A 20201-nucleotide genomic window follows, 5' to 3' on the forward strand; every position below is an offset into this window, starting at 1 on the left:
CACCCTTGTTTATTATGGGGGCTATAATGTGCTCTGAGATTTCAGAGGCATGAGAGATCCCTTCCACCTGGAACGGTTGGAGAATTGTTCACAAACAATGAACATGTTCATGTACGTGTAGTGTGTGCCTTGCCCTGCATGTGGATATACCATGCATGCCATTTTAAATGTAGAGACACAAATCAAAGTAGAACAATAAACACTTTTTGATTCATGTCTCAGCTGAGGACCTTGACTTAGAGTAGCTTTTAGGAGTATGACACTAGGAAATGATTGGACAGTTCAATGTCACCACCCACATCAAATCCAACAACCCCTTATTGCATTTATCACTCTGTTGTGGCACCTTCATACATATCTGTCTTTCTCCACTTGTCTCCAAGCTCCTTAGGAGCAGAGACCATTTCTGTCTTCATCCCTGCTTTATTCCTACCTGTCGCACAGTACCAGCCATGCCAGTGGTGCTTGGTAAACTTTGTTAAATGAATTGGAGATGGCTCCAAATAAGGGAGAAAAGAGTGTGATTGAAAGTGGGTGCTGTGAAGGAAAGGTGCTTTGAGGAATGATATGCGCCTTAGGAAGGACCAAGCAATGTGGACAAATATGTTATGAATGCTATTAGCCGTTCGATGTGGCTCTGGTTTCTCTGAGCTGACCTGTTACCTGTATATATTCTTCCCACCTTTCCCTATTCCTGAGCCTCCCTTCTTCCTGCTGAGCCAGCCAGTGTACCATTCTGTTGGTTTTAAGTCCTTTTCCCCATGGTTTCCTCTCAGCTTCTCCAATCCCATCCCTGGAGAGAGCTGCTAAAGAACCAGGTGCAATTGTGTGGGATGTGCCCATGCTGTTCCTGCATCCCTCACCTGTGCCTTGGAGACCTCCCAGAGGATATGAAAGCAGAGTGATGGCGAGAATCACGTCTGCCATGCTCAGTGCACCTTCCCGGGGCCTGGCACATTGCTGGGGTTCAGCAGATCTTTGAGTGAACTTCTGGATGAATAGATGCTGTAAATTTGCAATGCATCTGGTCCTGTCTGCTCAGTTCACAGATGGAGAGAATCTGATTTCCAGAGGAGGCAAGGAAATGATCCCAAGTTCCATTCCAGATTCCGGACAGAGACCATTCCTTCTGTTCTGCCATATTGTCCTGGAATTTGGGCCCAGGTCTCTTGAACTTGGTCACAAAGATTTCAGATCATTGAATCCTATAGTTGGATAGGGCCCAAAATATCCTTTTTACAGCTGGGAAGTCTAAAGTCCAAAGAGTGGAAGAGATTAGACCACCCCAAGGCTTCCAAAAAAAATTTTAAAAAAACTCTATGTGTCTCCATAGAGTCGACAAATATGTAGTATGTGCCCAGTACTCTTAGAGTTGCAGCCCTGAGCAAGACAGAGCAGGTCCCTGCCCTCATGGACTTTCTGTTCTTGCGAGGAGAGAAAGCCAGTAAACAGGAAAACGATTGTAAGGGCTTGTATATTAATAGTGACAAGTGATAGAAGTGGGTGCTATGGAGAATGACTGGAGTTGAAGAACATCGCTGTAGGTGACCAAGCTGAAGCTTGAACGACAGATGGGGAGGAACAAGCCATATGAAAAGACAAGTGAAGAGAGTTCCAGAGTTCTAGAGTTCCAGAGTTCCAGAGAGAGAGGGAGAGAGAGAGAGAGCGCGAGCGAGACGGGGGGGGGGGGGGGGGGGCGGGGGGAGAGAGAGAGCGAGCCGGAAGAGCTAACACATGGACCATGAGGCAGGACAAGCTCAGGATGTTGAAGGAGCAGATATTCAAGCCATTGGGAGTCATGTGTGTCTGGAGCTAAAGGCAGCCCAGGTCATAGAACGTGGATTATAATCTAGATGAACTAGGCAGTTATCAGAGTTTCAAACAAGGAAGTTACAGGATCTGGTGTATGTTTTCCAAAGATCACTCTGACCTCTATGTGGAAAATGAATGGCATGAGACCAAGAGTAGAATCTCAATTATACCACTATTGTGCTGTGAATTGATTGTTGATATTATTACTTTAGTTATGACTTAGTGTTTTGGTTGATATCATTACCATTTCCTTACTAGTATCATTACCAAGTACAACACCTGAATAGCACTAATATTTGAGATCAATAAAGGAGGTGGGGGGTTCCTTGCACTTTGTTCTAGGAGGACTTGAAGAGATCTGTGAACCCAAGACATTTTCTGTAAAAATTTGAGGCTCTGCACAGTTTTCTGGGGAGAGGGTCGAAAGTTTTCATCACTTTCTAAAAGGGGTCTATGGCCCCCAAATGATGACTTAAATGCCTAAAAGAAGGGGGCATATGAGGTCATTTCCTGAAGCCTGGTCCCAGCTCTAAAATCTGAACATTCTAGGAGATCTGTGAAAATGAGAATGTTGATGTGGAGTTGTCATATCAGACTGAGGAATTGCACTTTCCTTCATCTGTACCCTTGCTGGAGTAAATAGAATTGGGGACTTTTTTTCCCTCTGAGGAGTAGTTTATTCCTTAGAAATATAATCTACAACTTTGTTTATTCAAACTCTGGTCTCTGAGTTTCTCTGAGTTTTAAACCAGGCAAGTTCACTTCAAATGTGGCCTTAGGTGGTCCTGATCATAATTATTCACTGTGAATTTTACCCATGAATCTGTGAATCCAAATATCCATCTACTCGTCCATCCATCCAATCATCATCCAACCATCCACCCACCTACCCTTCTTCCCTCCCTCGCTTCCTTCCCTTTCCCTTCGTCCTTCTCTCCCTCCCTCCCTCCCTCCCTCTCTCTCTCCCTCTTTACCTCCTCCATACTTTGATCTCTCCATCAACCCACGCCCTCACCAATCTACCCTTCCACCCATGTAACCTTCTATTACCAGGCTCTATGCTAGGGCTAGGGCAAGAGTTCGGAGACTCCAATTCTTATTCTTCTGCCACTGTGAGTCCTTGAAAAAAATCTGAGAAACCTCCATTGCACCCTTCACTTCTACTAGAGTACATTTTGAAAACCTCACTTCGGAAGCTGAAAACTGCTTTGAGAAAAATTAGCTATGCCTGCTTAGTTACATAATTATAAGTATTTCCAGTAGCGCTCCGAGTCTGGGTCTAGACTCCTGGAGGCTTCTTTATCAACACTAATATTTTAGATCAATAACAGATTCTACCCTTGGGTCAGCAGGTAGTGGGAAACCAATAGAGAATGTGCAATAGAGGCAGGGCTCCTTGGGAAAGGACAGGCTTTATAAAGGGAGCAGAAAAGGGGGCTAACCGTCACCTAGCTCCTGGGACTCTCTTTGCCCACAAACCCCAAAGCCCTGGTATAGTGATTCTGAGCCTTCATGATCCGCGTGTGCCCCTGGATGCATGATGTAGCACGAAGCCCTCGTGGCATGGGGTTGTTTCAGTTTCCGAAGCATTCGACATGTACCTATCATATTCCCACTCGCCTTGTAAAACAAGCATTTTCATTTAATACAGTGAGGTCTTTGTATTCTCAACAACAAACACATGGTCTAAGGCTCGCGGACACAACCTGCCTTTTTCTCTAACGCTCTCCCCCTCACCCAACTCTGTCCGCCCTTACAAAGCCCAGCGTCAGCAGAAATATCTGTTTACAAACAAGGGCTCCCAGAGAACAGTATCGGTAGCTCAGACAAACCTCTAAAACACGCCCCCAACTCTGTCCTTGGAATCCCTGTGAACAGGGTATATCCCTGGCAGCAGCTTTTGTGGAAGGCTTCCTGCCTTTCCATCTTTCCATCTGTCTTCATGTCTGGCTTCCTCTGTCTCCTTCCACTTATTCATTAAAACCGTGAGGATCCTGGACTGCAGAGGCAGTTGGATGCTGGTTTGGGCCTCATGGATATTTGGAAAACAGAGCCCCGACAGGGAGTGGCTTGAGAACAGCAAGGCAGACCCACACACATCCAGCCTGCCGTGTCATCTGAAGCAGAAGCTGATTGAAGAAGGATTATTAATTGGGTGGATATAATAGTCACATGACGATCATACAGCTCTAGGTAATTTTTCTAGGGTTATCAGCAACTGAAGCAATTCTTTTGTTACTCTCTCGAACTTGAGTCGACTGTAGCTCCCTATTACCTACACATGGTAATGATAATAGCTAACATATTTAGCACGTAATGTGTGCCAGACACTGTTCTGAGGAGTTTGCATGTATTAACTCTTTAATCCTGACAAGGACCCTTTGATATAGATACTATTATAATCCCAGTTTTCCATATAAGAGAACTGAGATATGGGAAAGTTAAGTGACTTACCGAAGGTCACACAGCAAGTACTGGGTAGAATTAGTCCCCAGAATCCAGGCTCTAACCATTCCTCCACAAACCTCTCCAGATCAGGTCAGAATTCCTTAGCCTCACATTGAACTTCCTCCTCAGACATTGTTTCCTACCATAACATTTCCTAGTTCCTTATGTCGGGGGTCCTCAACCTCAGCACAGGTGACATTTTGGAATGGATTATTCTTTGTTGTGGGAGTTTGTCCTGTACATCGTAAGATGTTTAGCGGCATCCCTGGCCTCTACCCACTAGATGCAGAAGCGACTCCCCGCCACCCCCAGCTGTGGTGATCAAAAATGTCTGCAGAAACATCAACACATATTCACTGGTTGAGAACAGTTGTCTTACATGGACTCTTCTGATTAAACAGAATTATCTGGTGTTCTTAGAACACTCTTCCCACCTCCATGCTTTATCACATTTAGTTTCCCCCTTGACCTTGCAGGGCCCTGGGCCTCCTCACCATCAGTCTTTTCTCTATTCCAGAGTCTTTCAGTTCCTCAACACCTTTTACAGCCAGAGAGGAAATACTAACCTGTCTGGGTTATTGATCTGCTTGTTTTTACGGTTTTCTGTTTAAAAAAAATTGTCACCGATTCCAAACTTTCTATTTTAAATCCCCTGAAGATTCCACAGGAGTCTTGAATTAAAAGCTCAGTTCATTCCATGCATTCAACAATTGTTCATTGGCTCTACCTTGTGTCAGGTCCCAGGCTAAGCACTCAGAGTATGAATTCACAGGAGATAGAATACCTGCACCTCAAGAGTTTATGTGATAGGCTATCAGAGGTGGAGAAGAACTTAGAGATTCACTCTCCACTCTCTCCTAGTTGAGCAGATGAGGGAACCAAGCCCCGGAAGGTAGATGATATTTCATCAAGGTCAATTAGAGACCAAGCTTAAGGCTGAGCTAGATCATTCTCCACCTAGCGGAATAAAATTTAAATTCTGAAGTCCCAGGCAGCATCTAAATACAATTTATCCATCTGGAGTTTTAAAGAGCTCCTTTGAGTCATAATTTATGATTTTCTAGCAGATATCAAAACAATAGAAAATTCCTATCTGAAAAGTCTATCAGCCTTCTTTTCAAAATTTTGCTTACATTCCATGCTTTTCGTGGTAAGTCTTTAAGGCTGAATGGCTCCAGATTGCCAATGAGCATTGGACAGGGGAGTCCTGAGATAGGAGTCCTCGTTCTTTCAGCTCTGTGGCCCTATGGATAAGAGCATCATGAAATCCCTAGCTAATGATCCCTACCCCCATGGACTCTCTTTCTCAAAACTCACCAATGATTCCCTATTGTCTATGGAATAAACTTCATATCTCTTGTCATGGCATTCGCAGCCCTTTACAGTCGAGCCTTAGACGCCCCTCGCTATCCCATTTCCCTTTATGTGCACCCTCAGTTCCATCAAAAGCAGATGTCTTCTTCATCTCCAGAGTCATCTTCCGGTGACTTCACAGCTCTTGCCTTTGCTCATCCTTCGTCTTCTGTTAGAGGGTCTTTGCCCAGCCTCCTCCCCGCCGCCACCAAATTCCTGTTCCTTGTGCAAGCTCAGTTCTTGTGTCACTCGTCCAAGAAAACTTCCCGGAGCCTCCTTGTCTGATTCAAGTGTTCCCTCCGCTGAGCTCTTTGGCTTATACCTCTACTAGAACTTACTCGATTATGCTTTCTTTATTTATAATTAAAAACTCCTTCTCGTCCTCATGTAGTCAGTTTTCCCCGGCTGGGCAGCATAATTCAGAACTTAAGTGTGTGAACCCTTGAGGCTAATTGCCTGGGTTTGAATCCCATCTCTGTCATTAGCCAGTGAGTTCCTCGGGCTCGGGCAAGTTAGTTGGGCTTCTCTGAGTACCATTTTTCTCATCTGTAAAATGGAGATGACAATACCTCCCTGCTCGGATGACTGTGAAGGGTACCTGAGCTACTCCACGCAAAGAGCTAAGCACAGAGCCTGGCACGCAGCAAGTCCTTAGCAAACATCAGCTGTCGTTGCCCTCCCTGCTTTGGAGAGTAATTCCGGATGGCACCAGCCCGGCAAAGCAGGGATCTGCCTGTCTGGCTGCGTCCCTTCCTTATCTCCCTTCGCCATCTCTCTCCCTGAAAGGCTCACCCGTGACAGGGTGGCCGGATGAGGTGATGGCAGGCTCGCCCCAGAGAGGAGCTTTTGTTTCCAGAGCTCAACCCATACTGTCTGGGGTGCGTTTTTTACATAACTTGCTGTGGGCCTCTGTCACTTACGAAATTTACATCTCCCATGTGGGAACCTTCCCCATCCCTTTGAGCTCCTTGGATTGGCTGCAGGTGCTCTATACCTCTTCCGATGCTATTCTGTAGATGCAGACCTATCTTTTGTAGAGATGGACCCAAGGCCAACTCATCCATTAGCTGCAGTTGGCACAGTGCCTGAGGGCCACAGTACTTTCAAGGGGCCCATAAAATTGGCTAAATTTCTTTTAAAATCAGAAGAAAAAAGCTAATATAATAATAATATATATGTAATAATGAATCCACCCTCTTGATTATATATATCTTGATACCGATACAATCATAAAATATAATTATGTATATTTAGAGAGGAAGGAAAAAGTCCCCAGGGCCCATGAAAGTCATGATCCCAGCCTGAATGAAAGGAATTTGCCCAAGATCGACAGTACCTTAGTGGCAAATCAGGACAAGTGTTCATGTCTCATCACTCCCGATTTAGAACTCTTTTCCCTGTGTTTAAGAAAAGCCCTGGAACTGATTTCACCACAGTCTTCTTTCACAGATGAGAAAAGGAGGCCAGAGAAAGCACGACTTGACTCAGGCCACACAGCTTAGTCATATGGCAAACGGCTTTCCCGACTTTTGTTTTATACTTTTTATTTTTGGGGGTGCATCGGGTCTTAGTTGCGGCATGCCGGGATCTTTCGTTGTGGCGCGGGCTTCCCTCTAGTTGTGACGCGTGGGTTCCAGGGCACGTGGGCTCTGTAGTTGGCCGCACGCAGGCTCTCTAGTTGACGCTCTCTAGTTGAGGCTCAGTAGTTGTGGCGCGCGGGCTTAGTTGCCCCACCGCGTGTGGGATCTTAGTTCCCCGAGCAGGGATGGAACACGCGTCCCCTGCGTTGGAAGGTGGATTCTTTACCACTGAACCACCAGGGAAGTCCCCTTTCCTGACTTCTCGTTGTTCTTTTTAGTATTTTACACAGCCAACCTAATGCCCACCCATGCCAACCTCCTGTTAGATGGATGGAAAATTTGAGGGCCAGGAAGTAGAGGGGCTTACCCAGTGTCACAAGGATGCCTATCCTGCCTCCAAGTCAGGACTGTTATTCCAGTATTATAAAGATGATCAGAAGTTCTCTGATTCTGGAAATACGCACAGTCACTTGTAGAGATGTACAGGTGATTCAAGCAGGAAGTTGGGTGGTAACGGTCGTGTAATGACTTTTAAGGGAACCTCCAGTCCCGACTATGCCTGATTCCATGAATGCGAAGAGTAAGGGCTTGGGGCTGCTGCGAGGTGTGAGGGTGGCAGGAGGCTTCGGTCTTGACAGTCTTCTGGGAAGCAGTGCCATTGCCTCGTAGGGTTGGTGAGTGAGCAGGGAGAGCTTGGAGGTCCTCAAATCACTGAAAAGACCAAAGGTAGGCACTTTTCTCCAGGGCAGCTCCAACGTCAGCACCACTGAGTCCACCAGGGGCTGATTTCGTGCGACAGTAACTTTCGAGGGTGAACAGATGAAAACGCGTGACTCTTCCTCATCCTCCTGTCTTTCTGTCCTCTTCATCCTCTACCCCCACCTCCTCCTCTTTCTTCTTTGTCTTTTTCTCCCTCTCCTCCACCCACTTCCTTTTTTTAAGTTGATATGCACCAATTTCGATGACATTGTGTGAAACAGAGAGCGATGAACAGGTCTGTATTCCAGAGGACAGTGTCGGAAAGGGTAACGTTTAACAGCACAGAAGAAGGGGGGGAAAATATGTTCCCGATTCTGAGGAAAAGGAACAGCCGTTTATTATTAATACCAATTAAAAAAGTGTAGCTAACATTTGTCATGTGCTATGCAAATGAGTATTTGTATTCTCGTACTAAATCCTTAAAATGTCACTATGCCTTAAGTACTGCTGTTATCAGGGAGGTGAAGGGGTTCTGCCCGCGGCTGCATAGCTAACAAGCAGCAGAGCTGGGGACTCCACAGTGCAGTGCTTAATGCTTGGTATGTTGCCAGAGCCCACGTGCCAAGTCTGGGTACATTCATTATCTCATTAGTTACCCCTACAACCAGCAGAGGTAGGTAGTATCATCCCCATTTTGCAGATGAGAAGACTAATACAAGGAGAGATGCCTTGACTTTCCCAAGTCACACAGCTAGCGAATGGCAGAGCCAGCATTTGAATGTACATTCATTGGTCTCTAAAACGCTGACCATTCTGTTTACACAGAGCCTGATTCCATGTGAGCAAAGGAGGCCGACTGGCGAGGAAAGATCCAGAGGGAAACACAGGGGCACCTTGAGCCCTTCAGAGCACTTTGCCATCCCAGGCACATTATATAAGTCTGTGTATTAATACAGCAAATGGATTTTTAGGAACCCTTAGACATATTCTTGTTAACCTTGCCTTACATCTGAATGGCCTTAAATAGTTTACAAGGAAGTATGCGTACATTTATCTCCTTTCTCTCTCAAAAAAGACCTTTGAAGTATATAGGATAAGACTTTTTAATCCCTGGAATACACATGGGAAAACAGGCTCAGAGAGCTGAATGAGCTCATCCAAGGTCACACAGCTAGTAGAAAAGTGAATGTCAGGGGGTTTTCAGGTAATGGTTCCCAGCAGGGAAGAAAAAAGAACACAGGCAGAGAGCAGACACGGATGCTACCGTGGTTGCTGGTCATGCTGTTCCTCCTGGACCTGCAAAGGCAAATGTGGCCCCACCTAGTCACCTGCACGGCCAACGCACAGGAGGCGCCTGAGCTAATCCTGACCTTGTGAATTGCTCCGAAGGGTCACTCTTGATGCTCCAGCCTCCCTCACACCAGGAGACAGGGATGTCCAGAACTCAGTAGAGTGTGGATAAGCCTCCAGCCAGGCGTTGATATGATTTATTCCAAGCCCCCTCCTTCCACTGAGCCTAAGAGCAGTCCTTTGAGCCAAGGTGGGCCTGGAGGGATGAGGATGCTGAGGAGTAGCCCCTCAGGCGCCCACCTCGGTGACGTCACAGCCCTCCTCTGAATGCCTGGTGCCGCCGAGTCCTCCAGGGTCGTTTCGGTGGTCCCCCCCGCCCCCCACAACTGAACCAAGTGCGGGGGCCATGGGTGTACTTAACCCAAATCTGTCTGTTTTAATCACCCTCCCCTAGACAGATAAAAGCTTTCCATAGGATTGCTCTCTCAAGCATTTCTCTGTGGCTTTGATACCAGCATTAAATCATGGAAGGGAAAACAAAATGAAACCAAACAAAAAAAGGACCAGCTCCAACCTTTAGCTTTTAATTTTTTTAGCCTCCTGAAAGAAACCAGATTGTTGACCTAAATTCCCCCCTTTCATCCCCACATCCTCTCACCTCTGCTCGTATCCCCCTGGCTGATGTTCCACAGCTAGTGGACACCCGTAAGTTGGAGGGCCTGAAATGGCCTTCCTTTCCCTCCTCCCTGCTCGTCCATTACCTTACATCTCCCTCAGTAGGAACCAAGGCTGGGACGTCTGAAGGACTTGCGATCTCAGAGTCACAGGGAGTCTGAGATGGAAGGGACCTTTGGGGCCATCTGATGCAACCCTCCTATTTCACAGGCAGGGTTTGACGGTGCCCTGGGAGGGGGGGTTGCTTCTTGCCCGTCGACCCACAGCAGTGAAGTGGCAGAGCTGGAACACAAGAACCTTGACCGTGGGCTAAGAGTTTTTCCCATTGAAGGAAAGCATGCTGGAAGAGAGCTCTGGCTTTAGAGTCAGCCTGCCTGTGATCCAGTGCTCTCTAGCTGGGATCCTTGGAGGGAAATCACTTAGCTTCTCTGCACCTGTTTCTTTCTCTGTCAAAAGAATATCAGTAAAGCCCACTTCACCGGTTTATTGTGAGCACTAAATGGGCTGTCTGTGCTTAGCAGAGAGACTGCTACCTAAAGGCGTTTAGCAAATTCTTGTTATATTATTATCATTACAGTTGTCCCTTGGTATCCACAGTGGATTGGTTCCAAGACCCACCACAGATACCAAAGTCTGCAGATGCTCAAGTCCCTTATATAAAATGGCATAGCATTTGCATATACTCTACACACATCCTCCTGTATACTTTACATCATCTCTAGGTTCCTTATAATACCTTATGCAATGTAAATGCCAGTGCACGGCGAGGTCCCCATAGCTGAGGTCCTGCTCATCTGTGGGGGAACTGAACTTGAAATCAGGAGTCTTGAATTTCAGCCTTTCCTACCACTTAGTGCTGTGTGACCTTGGACAGGTGACCAGACCCCTCTGAGTCTCAGTTTTCTCATCTGTAAACAGCACCTATTATACAAGGTGCTGTGAGGGTTATGTAAGACACCTTGGCCCAGAAGCAGCTATGTACATGCTCAGCACACGGCAGGGGCTTCAGAAGTGCACATTCAAGCTGGAATACAGAAGCATCCCTCTCTTGTGAGGAAAGTTTCCTGTGTGGTGACGACACCACCCATTTTTGTATCCTCCTAATACACTTTGCCCTGCTCGCAATAGGAATCGAGTTAAGTTGAGGCAATGTGTTGTAACCAAGAAGGATTCTGAACTGGGCATGAGGCAGTGAAAGATTTTAGAGAAATTTCAATGGGAGAGCTTAAAAAACTTGTTGAATTGTCGTATTATAGTTCGCTAAGGTTACCATAACAAAGCACCACACAGTGGGCGGCTTAAATAGCCGAGATTTATCCTCTCACAATTCTAGAGGCTAGGAGTCTGACATCAAAGTGCCTGCAGGGTTGGATTCTTCTGAGGCCTCTGTCCTTGGCTTGTAGATGCCCATCTTCTCCATCCTATGTCTTCATATTGTCTTCCCCTTGTATCTGAATTTCCTCCTCTTATAGGGACAGCAGTCATAATGGATTAGGGCCCACCCTAAGTGACCTCATTTTAACCTAACTATCTCACTGAAGACCCTATCTCTAAACCAGTTCATATTCTGAGGTACTAGGGGCTAGACTTCCGACATATGAGTTTCGGGCGGGGTGGGGGCGGGGACACGTTTCAGCCCATAACAGATGGAAAAGAAGATGGCAGGCAGCCAGGCGTGTGATGGCAACCTCGAAGGAAAGATGAAGAAGAACACTGCAGTATAGAGCCCGGACATTGGCACAGAGCTGGGTCAGAAACCAACAAGCAAGGAGGCCAGTGATGGAGGTTCAGTTGCTGAAGGACAAGGCCAGGAAGGCATCTCAAACTCCAGATAGACAACCAGGCCCAGGCAAATCTTGGGTCCCAGTGACGTGCGACAAGCCAGGTAGAACAGATGAAGCACTGGTAATAAAGGACCACTGATTCTCAGTCCATTTCTTTTAGGTCCAGGCAGAAGAACGACACAGAAAGCAGTCTCCTGGCTTGCAGTTCAATTCCACTTGCTTGTGTTGGCGCTGCTGAACTTACAGAAGTATTTTTGGAGGGGGGGGGGGCGTGTCCTCAAACAGCCCACAGTAAAGTGTTTGGCAGTTATCACTTAATGCAGTGATGTGATTAAGAACCTGGGCCTGGGAACCCTATGGACGCAGATTCTAAGCTGTGTTGCTTTGGACAAGCCACTGCCTTTTTGAGCCCATGTTTTCTCTGCAGAATGGGCTGCGTTGATAGTTTTGTTGGGAGGATGAAGTAAGAGAATTAAGCACTTAGCAAGCACGTGGTGCTTGGTAAGTTTCTAAGCAAAGGGTAATGTTCTCTTATAAGGAACACAGCAGGAGAGAAGCGTCCTTCCTTCCCTCCCTTCCTTTATTTTATACTTTCAGTGACAGACTCTATGGGGCACCTGCAAGGTACCAGATGCTGGGCTGGATGCTGGGCATTTAGAAATGAACCGAACTGACATACTCAGGAAACAGACATTGAATGCGTCATTAGGGAAGTGATGAGTTTTTGGACCGGGAGGAGGAAGATTTATCTGTACCCGGGCTGGAGTGCTGCGGTCACACAGCACTGCCCTGGGGTAGTGACGTTACAGTGGCCCTGAGACGGTGACCCCACGGCCCACGGGATTCTCCCAGTATGGCCCTGGTATAGGTTTTGGGAGACTCCCTACAAGCCTTCTGCCTTTGGACTTGCCTCCTTCATACATGCTCTTCAACGCGGGGATGAGATGAGACCAAAAAGAGGCAATAAAAATAAATAAACATCCAGCTTCTGCTGGAATATGAAGCCCTTTTCCCAGGAAACCTAGCTGCAGGAAGATAGGGACACAGTAGAGAGGCCAGCTGACCAGGGTTCAAGCGACAGGTGATGGTCATGAGACCCAGGGCAGCCCCTTTCCTGGTCTGGGCCTCTACTTCTCCACCTGTGCAGGTGCCCCAGTCACCTCATTGGCTGGTGAATGGGCTCTGGCACTTTCGCTGCCTGCTGCTTCCATGTGCTTATAGCTTTGAGGCAGGTTTATGCTAATTCGATGTGGATGGTGTGCAGGATCGCCTGTGGCCTTCCGTCTCGCCCCCTGCGGATGCATCCCCTGAGATCAACCTCTCGTACCACACAGATGGTGCCGACTTCAGACCACCTCTCACTGTTTCTTTCACTGTGTCTCTCTGTCTTCCTGGAGAACCATGGGGAAGGATGGCATGGAGGTGTGGTGGGGTTCACCTGTGTCTCCCCGAGGGCAAACACTGTTCCTTGTCCGGTATGGAGACACACAGGGGACGATCCTCCAAGCATGCAAAAATTGGCAATGACGTGAGGCGTCCAATTCAAATCAACACGTGTTTTTGAAGCATCTCCTACTTACAGGGAACCATTCTAGCAGTGAACAAAAGAGCTCTTAAATTGTAGCGGGGGGGATCATTTACTCCTAACCCCTCCTTTTTCAGAGAAGGGAAATGAGACCTGGCAGCATAAGAGGTGGTGTGACTTGTCCCCAGGCAAGGTCATCCAGCGAGCTGAGCCCAGATCTCTGGTCCCAGATACCCCGTTCTGGGCTGGTGATACATCAGTGCCTCCCTTCCAGCCCTCTGAAATGTGACTACTGTTGATTACGTTATTTTTGTACAGAAATAAATCCCATTCACCACTACACCCCACCCCCATCCCTCTTGAAGTTCAGTGATTTCCTTTCACCACTAACACTCCAGGTAAATATTTCCCTCTGAACTTCTGAAGCCACTTCTTCAAGGTCCTCATTTCCCTTAATGTGCTTCCTCTTGGTTCCACTGAAAAGAGAAAAGAGAGGGTTCTCTTTGCCCTTCCTCTCTGCTTCCTGGGGCTAAGCCACCTCTTGGTCCTTCACTCCGTGTCACAGAGTCTAGCCTTTCTCACTGCTACCCTCTTATCTCTCAACTGCAAACGGAGGTGGCCAGAGCCCGGGTCCTCAGCCCCCGGGAAGGTCCTGAACTGAGGGCACCCTACAGATGTGTAAACAGTTTACCTTGCTAACCCAGCCAGCCGCCTTCCAAAGGCAACAGGAAAACCAGGACTGGGAGCCCCTGGCAAAATAAAAACCTGCAGAGAGAGAAAGAGAGAGAGAAAGAGAGAGGGAAAAGGATCCTGTTTCAGATGTGAATTTTCTCATTAGAAGAATTTTCTGTTTGGAGGGGTTGGCCAGGGGAGGAAGAGAAGGTGAGCTGAGAGGTGGGATGGGGGGCCCAAGAGGGGGGTGCTCCAGGGGCCTGTGTGCTCCTGCTTCCCGTAGCCAGCAGCAGACCTGGGGGAGCTCATTCCAAACCTGGAGACAGAGCTTTGGCCTCGGTCAGCGGGGAGGTAGCTTTTAACATGCAGGCCTCATAATAGTAGCAAAGCCAAAGGGGATTTATGATTTCTGAGTAGAGTTTGCCAGTGGATTTGAGGAGGACTTGTGCTTTTCTGAGCCCTCATCCTACCAGCTCTTGATATATCAGTCAAGATGCCTTTAGGGTACTCTCTCTCTCTGGTGTTTCTGTATTTTGTTTTTAGTCATTTTCTACTTTTCATCCTTGACATCACTCCCAGACCCTCCAGCATCTTAAAAATGGACTCCCGGGCTTCCCTGGTGGCGCAGTGGTTGAGAGTCCGCCTGCCGATTCAGGGGACACGGGTTCGTGCCCCGGTCTGGGAAGATCCCACGTGCCGCGGAGCGGCTGGGCCCGTGAGCCACGGCCGCTGGGCCTGCGCGTCCGGAGCCTGTGCTCCGCAACGGGAGAGGCCACAGCAATGAGAGGCCCGTGTACCGCAAAAAAAAAAAAAAAAAAAAAAAAAATGGACTCCCGTTTGGACAGCCACTGTATGCCAAGGGTAGTATAGCCACTATGTCTTTTAAGTATGACAGCATACGTAAAGAGAGGTACAGATGAGGGAGTTCAGATCCACAGAGGTGAAGCGATCTGCCCCTGATGTACGGCCGGTAATTGCTGTCATCAGAATTACCCGGAGTCCAAAGATCCTGCTCTTTCTACCTGACCAAGAACACACACTGTCTTATGATTCTCTCTGTCCTTTATCCAGGGAGACATAAATCAGTGCCTTTGATTCTGTTTGTCCTTTTTCTCTTCTCCCACTCCGTTTAGAATCATTCATGTGCTCATTCATGAGACACTTGCTGAGTGCCTGCTGTGTACAGGGCATAGTGCAAGGTTCTGGACAGGGTACAGATGACCCAGACAGAGCCATCACTCTCAAGAAGCATCCAGTCTAGGGAAGACTCCAAAACCAGAGAACAAGTGTCTAGTTTCCAAAAAGTAAAATGAATTCAGAGGAGAGAATGATTGCTCCTCAGAGGACCATCAGGGAAAGCTTCTTGGTAGAGATGGTTTCTGTTTTAGCCATTGGGAAGCTTGGGAACACAGAAAATCAGACTTGACCAAGCATGTGGGGGGAACCTCATTCAGTCCCCTGCTTTTCCAGGTAGAGAGCCAAGACCCAGAGGAGGTACTTGGTGCTTCATCAAGGTGTGAGAGCAGGTTGATGTTGTAGGAGACCCTCGCCATTACGTGAAGGATTGTAGGACAGGAGTGGTGGTAGGAGAGGTGTAGGCAGACTTAGATGCCTGGCCAAAACTACCATCTATGTCAGCTGCTAACAGAGAGAGTTACACAAATTCTAAGGCCCCAGTGACCACAGAGGAGTACAGGCTGTGTGGGCCTCCTCTACCGATTTTGCTGGAAGCCGTCTGTGCTCATTTCATGAGTGCTAATGGCAGGTGCACACTCAAAGTTATGGTGACCGCAACAATTCTCCAGCTGAAAGTAGGGACTGTGCTTCTAAATGAGCATCTTTTATTCATTCTCCTGTTCCTCTCTTTCTCCTCCCACCTGGCCTCATACATCATCCAACACTTAAAATACACTCTTAATTAGAAAGTCTTCTTTCCCATCCAACTGGCTGTCCATGCCAAGGACACTGGGTATATTCCAGAAAGACTGGGAATGGGGGTTGGTGAGTATAAAAATAATTAGACCCAGAGAGAATCTGCTAAGTGACTTCCTGAGGTTCCCAGAGTAAGTCTAGAGATGTCTGGCTTGGAACTTTCCCAAACACCCAACTAAACCTTGGGACACCCCCAGGCAGGTGGTTTGATCCAGGTAGATCCCTGGTGGCACTGATGAGGGAGAGGGAGGTACCATAGCGTTAGTCCCTAGGACAGTGGACCCAGGGTCCGATGGATCTGGGATCCACTTACCAACCAGTTGACCTCAAACCCATCCATCTCTTTACTTCCTTCAATTTCTGTTTCCTCCTCTGTTAATATCAGCACCTTGGGGGTGCTACACGGATTAAATGAATTAATGCATACACAGACCTTAGCACAATGCCTGACCTGCGATAGAGGCTTGGAAGATTTTACTTAATGAAGGCATCCCCAACATCTTTTTCTGTTAAGAGGATTCTTTTTATTTTTTGAAATATTAGCATTAGTGTTAGAGAAAAACAAGCTTGAGTTGGCTCTCAGGAAATTTGTCAATGACTCTATGTAACCTAACAAATGCCTTCCGTTCGCTGGGTCTCAACTTCCTTACCTTTCAAAGTGAAGGAGTTGGAAGTGTTTAAAAACCTTTCCAGCTCAGATAGTCCGCCTTTCTTTGGGGGTGAATGTCGGGGCTAGCCAGGACTCCTGTTACAGTTAGAAGCTTTACTAGTAGCTTTGCAGCCCTTGACCCTCACTTCTCCAGGGAACCTTCCCAAAAAGCCACCACCGCAGATCATTGATGAGTGCTGGTGGCTGATGTACGCCCAAAGTTACGGTGACAGTAGTCAGAGCTGTCCTTCTAAATGAGCATCTTCTGTTCATCATCGTCTCTTTGATTGTTCTCTCACCTCTTCCTCTCACCACCTGTGTCATTCTACACTTAAAATACGCTTTTAATTAAAAAAGTCCTCTTCCCCATCCAACAGTTTTGCAAAATCAAAGGTTTTCAGATTTTAGTTATTATCACTGTTGTTTTCTTTAGCTCAAGTACCTATTCTGCAAACAAATGTCTTTCTGGTATGCCCCATACTCAGAACCAAAAACAGTGAAACCACATGGGTTAAAGTTGTGGTGAGAACCTCCCAAAGGTAACTCACCTGTGTTCTCCCTTCCTCTAGCCCTTGCCTTGCCCTAGAGGTGGTCCCAGAGGTTTGGCTAGTCACTGCCAGGATCCCACTGAGCACGGTTTGAAAACTTCCTGGTCTAGGACATCCTGATACAAATTTTATCAGAGAGAAATAATTTACCCTCCTTCTTCCTCCATCCTTTATTTATTCATCTTTCTCTTTTGGGGCCACATAGGGCTATATGACAAATGTTCTTATGCCTCACGTGACCGAGGATGGGTCGTGGGCATTCACACCGTCAGTGACCAAGGCAACAGAGACCCACGCTACTTTTTCTCCTTGAAGACAGACCGGGCCCGGCAAGTGACCACCATCAATGCCCACCGCAGCTACCTCCCAGGCCAGTGGGCACACCTGGCTGCCACCTACGACGGACGGCTGATGAAGCTCTATGTGAACGGTGCCCAGGTGGCAACCTCTGGGGAGCAGGTGGGTGGCATTTTCAGCCCACTGACCCAGAAGTGTAAAGTCCTCATGCTGGGAGGCAGCGCCCTGAACCACAACTACCGGGGCTACGTGGAGCGCTTCAGCCTGTGGAAGGCGGCCAGGACGCAGCGCGAGGTCCTGCTGGACATGGAGACCCGCGGCCTCCACGCTCCTCTACCTCAGCTCCTCCTGCAGGAGAACTGGGACAACGTGAAGCGCGCCTGGTCCCCCATGAAGGACGGCAGTAGCCCCCGCGTGGAGGCCAGCGGCGCCCGTGGCTTCCTGCTGGACACGAGTCTGGAGCCTCCTCTGTGCGGGCAGACGCTGTGTGACAACCCCAAGGTCATCTCCAGCTACAACCAGCTGCCGCGTTTCCGCCGGCCCAAGGCGGTGCGCTACCGCGTGGTCAACCTCCACGACGATGGCCGCGAGAACCCCACGGTGAGCCGCCAGCAGATCGATTTCCAGCACCGGCAGCTGGCCGAGGCCTTCAAGCACTACAACATCTCCTGGGAGCTGGAGGTGCTGGAGGTGAGCAACTCTTCCCTGCGCCGCCGCCTCATCCTGGCCAACTGCGACATCAGCAAGATCGGGGACGAGAACTGCGACCCCGAGTGCAACCACACGCTGACTGGCCACGATGGCGGGGACTGCCGCCACCTGCGTCACCCCGCCTTCACCAAGAAGCAGCAGAACGGGGTGTGCGACATGGACTGCAATTACGAGCGGTTCAACTTCGACGGCGGGGAGTGCTGTGACCCCGAGATCACCGATGTCACCAAGACCTGCTTCGATCCCGACTCTCCGCACAGGTAAGAGCCGGACTCCTCCCTCTTTTGATCCCTGCGCGGCTCCTGACGCCCAGTGGGGTTGCGGGAATCTTCCAGTTCACCCAGAAGATCGACCAAGTAATCACAGGGACTGTACCCCTTACCAGAATATTTACGGAGCGCCTCCTGTGGGCTGAGGGAACTCTTAGGACCCTGTCTTTGCGAGGGGCTCAGGGTCTGAACCGGGCCACCTGGGCTGAGGACACATATCCGCATCATAAAGAGCCGTGCTGTCCAATGCTGTAGTCACTGGCCACGTGTGACGTGTGACTGTTTAAATTTAAATTAGTGAAGATGAAATACAGTTTACAATCCAGTTCCTGAGTCACACCAGCCACGTTTCAAGAACCCAGTAGCCGCCCGCGGATAGTGGCTACCACACTGGACAGACTGATAGAACCGCTTCCACGACCGCAGAAGGTTCTGTTGGGCAGTGCTGGTCGAGCTGGGATTGGCTGGGGCCAGACTGACTGGGTTCAGGTCTATTTCCTCACTTTGTGACCTCTTACAAGGTATTTCCTCATCTATAAAATGGGTATCAATGGTATCTACTTTGTCAAGCTGCTCTGAAGATTGAATGAGGGCACGTAAAGCACATGTCTCTTCTAGGGGCTAGCAGGTTATATTACCTCTTAATAAGCGTATGTGTCGTTTCTTGAACAGTGAAAGGTAGCATGTGCCGTGTGTTCAGAAGGTCAAAGAGGAACAGCTGACTTGCAGCCTGAATATGTTGGGGAAGGCTTGGGTACAGTTGGACACAGGAGATCAAGCTGGGGGAGAGAGGAGGACACTCAAGGCAGAGGAATTTCATATACTGCTGAGAAGAGGGCGGAAAGGGGAGTCTTCTGTCTAATGCCTGACTTAGCCTCTGCCTCGCGCTACAACTCGGACCAGCAATCCCAAAGAAAGACCCAAGGGGGAGCCATGGGTGATCTGTATTTGATGTGGGACTCAGGGGAACTAGTTCTAAGCCAGAGAGACAGTCCATATCAACTTTCCTGATTTCCCAGATTCACGCTGAACTTTTCCATTCTGTCCAACTCGCAGGACCCTGGACTTGCTGATGGCTCGAGCACATTTGCCGACCTCTGCAGGTTTTCTGCTGACTCTCCTCTTTATGTCTCTCTCACAAGAGCAAGGGCCTCCCATGCATAGACAAAATACCTATGTGGAAAGGAATGACGATGCTGGGAGGAGAATGTCGTGCCTGGCACCAAGCCACAGAGCACGTCAGCTCAGCCTCCTGGCACCGGGCGGGCCCCTGGACTCTCACCTTGGCTCAGAGACAGGAGCAGCCCATGTGGGAAGAAGCCTTGGTGTGTGGCCAGTTCCTTCGAGGTCACAATGCACTTTCATCTCTGCTCTCATTTGGGCTTTGACAGAATTTGATGAGGAAGACTAGACAGGGTTAGCATTTGCATTTGACTGATGGGGAAATAGAGGGCCTTGGAGAGTGAAATGACTCGGCCACGGTCCCAGGTCAGGAAAGTCATTTGGCTAAATCACAAATGCAAGCCTTTTGAGATTAATGCAGTGTGTGCGCTACTGAGCTAGACCCCAGGAGTTAACTGGTGTGCCCGGCAGAGTGGGTGGGGGGAGGCCTAGGGGCCAGGAATACTGGAAGTCATTCACTTACTTGTACATTTATTCATTCATTCGTTCAGGCAACAAATGTTTATTCAGCACCTACCAAGTACCAGGAAGGTGGGCACCCTTATCCCTGCTTTGCTGAAGGAAATCCGGGATTCAGAACACGGAAGGGATTTACCCCTTAGCTGAGGTCACTCAGCTAATAAACAGAGAGCTTGGATTTGAATCTTGGTCTGTTGACTCCAAAGCTCCCACTGAAGGGTGGGGGTGGTATTTTTAAGTCCAAGGAACAGTAAGAGGCAGAGTCAAAGGACAGGGCTGACGGGCAGGGTGGCTTTCCTGAAGCCTTGGGAGAAAA

At 48.4% G+C, this 20201-nt stretch overlaps 1 protein-coding gene across 1 annotated transcript in view; it reads left to right on the forward strand.

Annotated features, from left to right (window-relative positions):
- Positions 1-20201, forward strand: part of PAPPA (pappalysin 1) — a 255828-nt gene that overhangs the window by 14761 nt on the left and 220866 nt on the right. The window contains exon 2 of the mRNA XM_022579137.3: positions 17173-18235. Coding sequence (XP_022434845.2) covers positions 17173-18235 — 1063 coding nt within the window. The remainder of the gene's footprint in view (positions 1-17172; positions 18236-20201) is intronic.

Source organism: Delphinapterus leucas, chromosome 6 (genome assembly GCF_059928025.1).
Source record: "Delphinapterus leucas isolate spDelLeu-1000000601 "Yukka" chromosome 6, BTC_Dleu_Yukka2, whole genome shotgun sequence".
Lineage (NCBI taxonomy): Eukaryota > Metazoa > Chordata > Mammalia > Artiodactyla > Monodontidae > Delphinapterus > Delphinapterus leucas.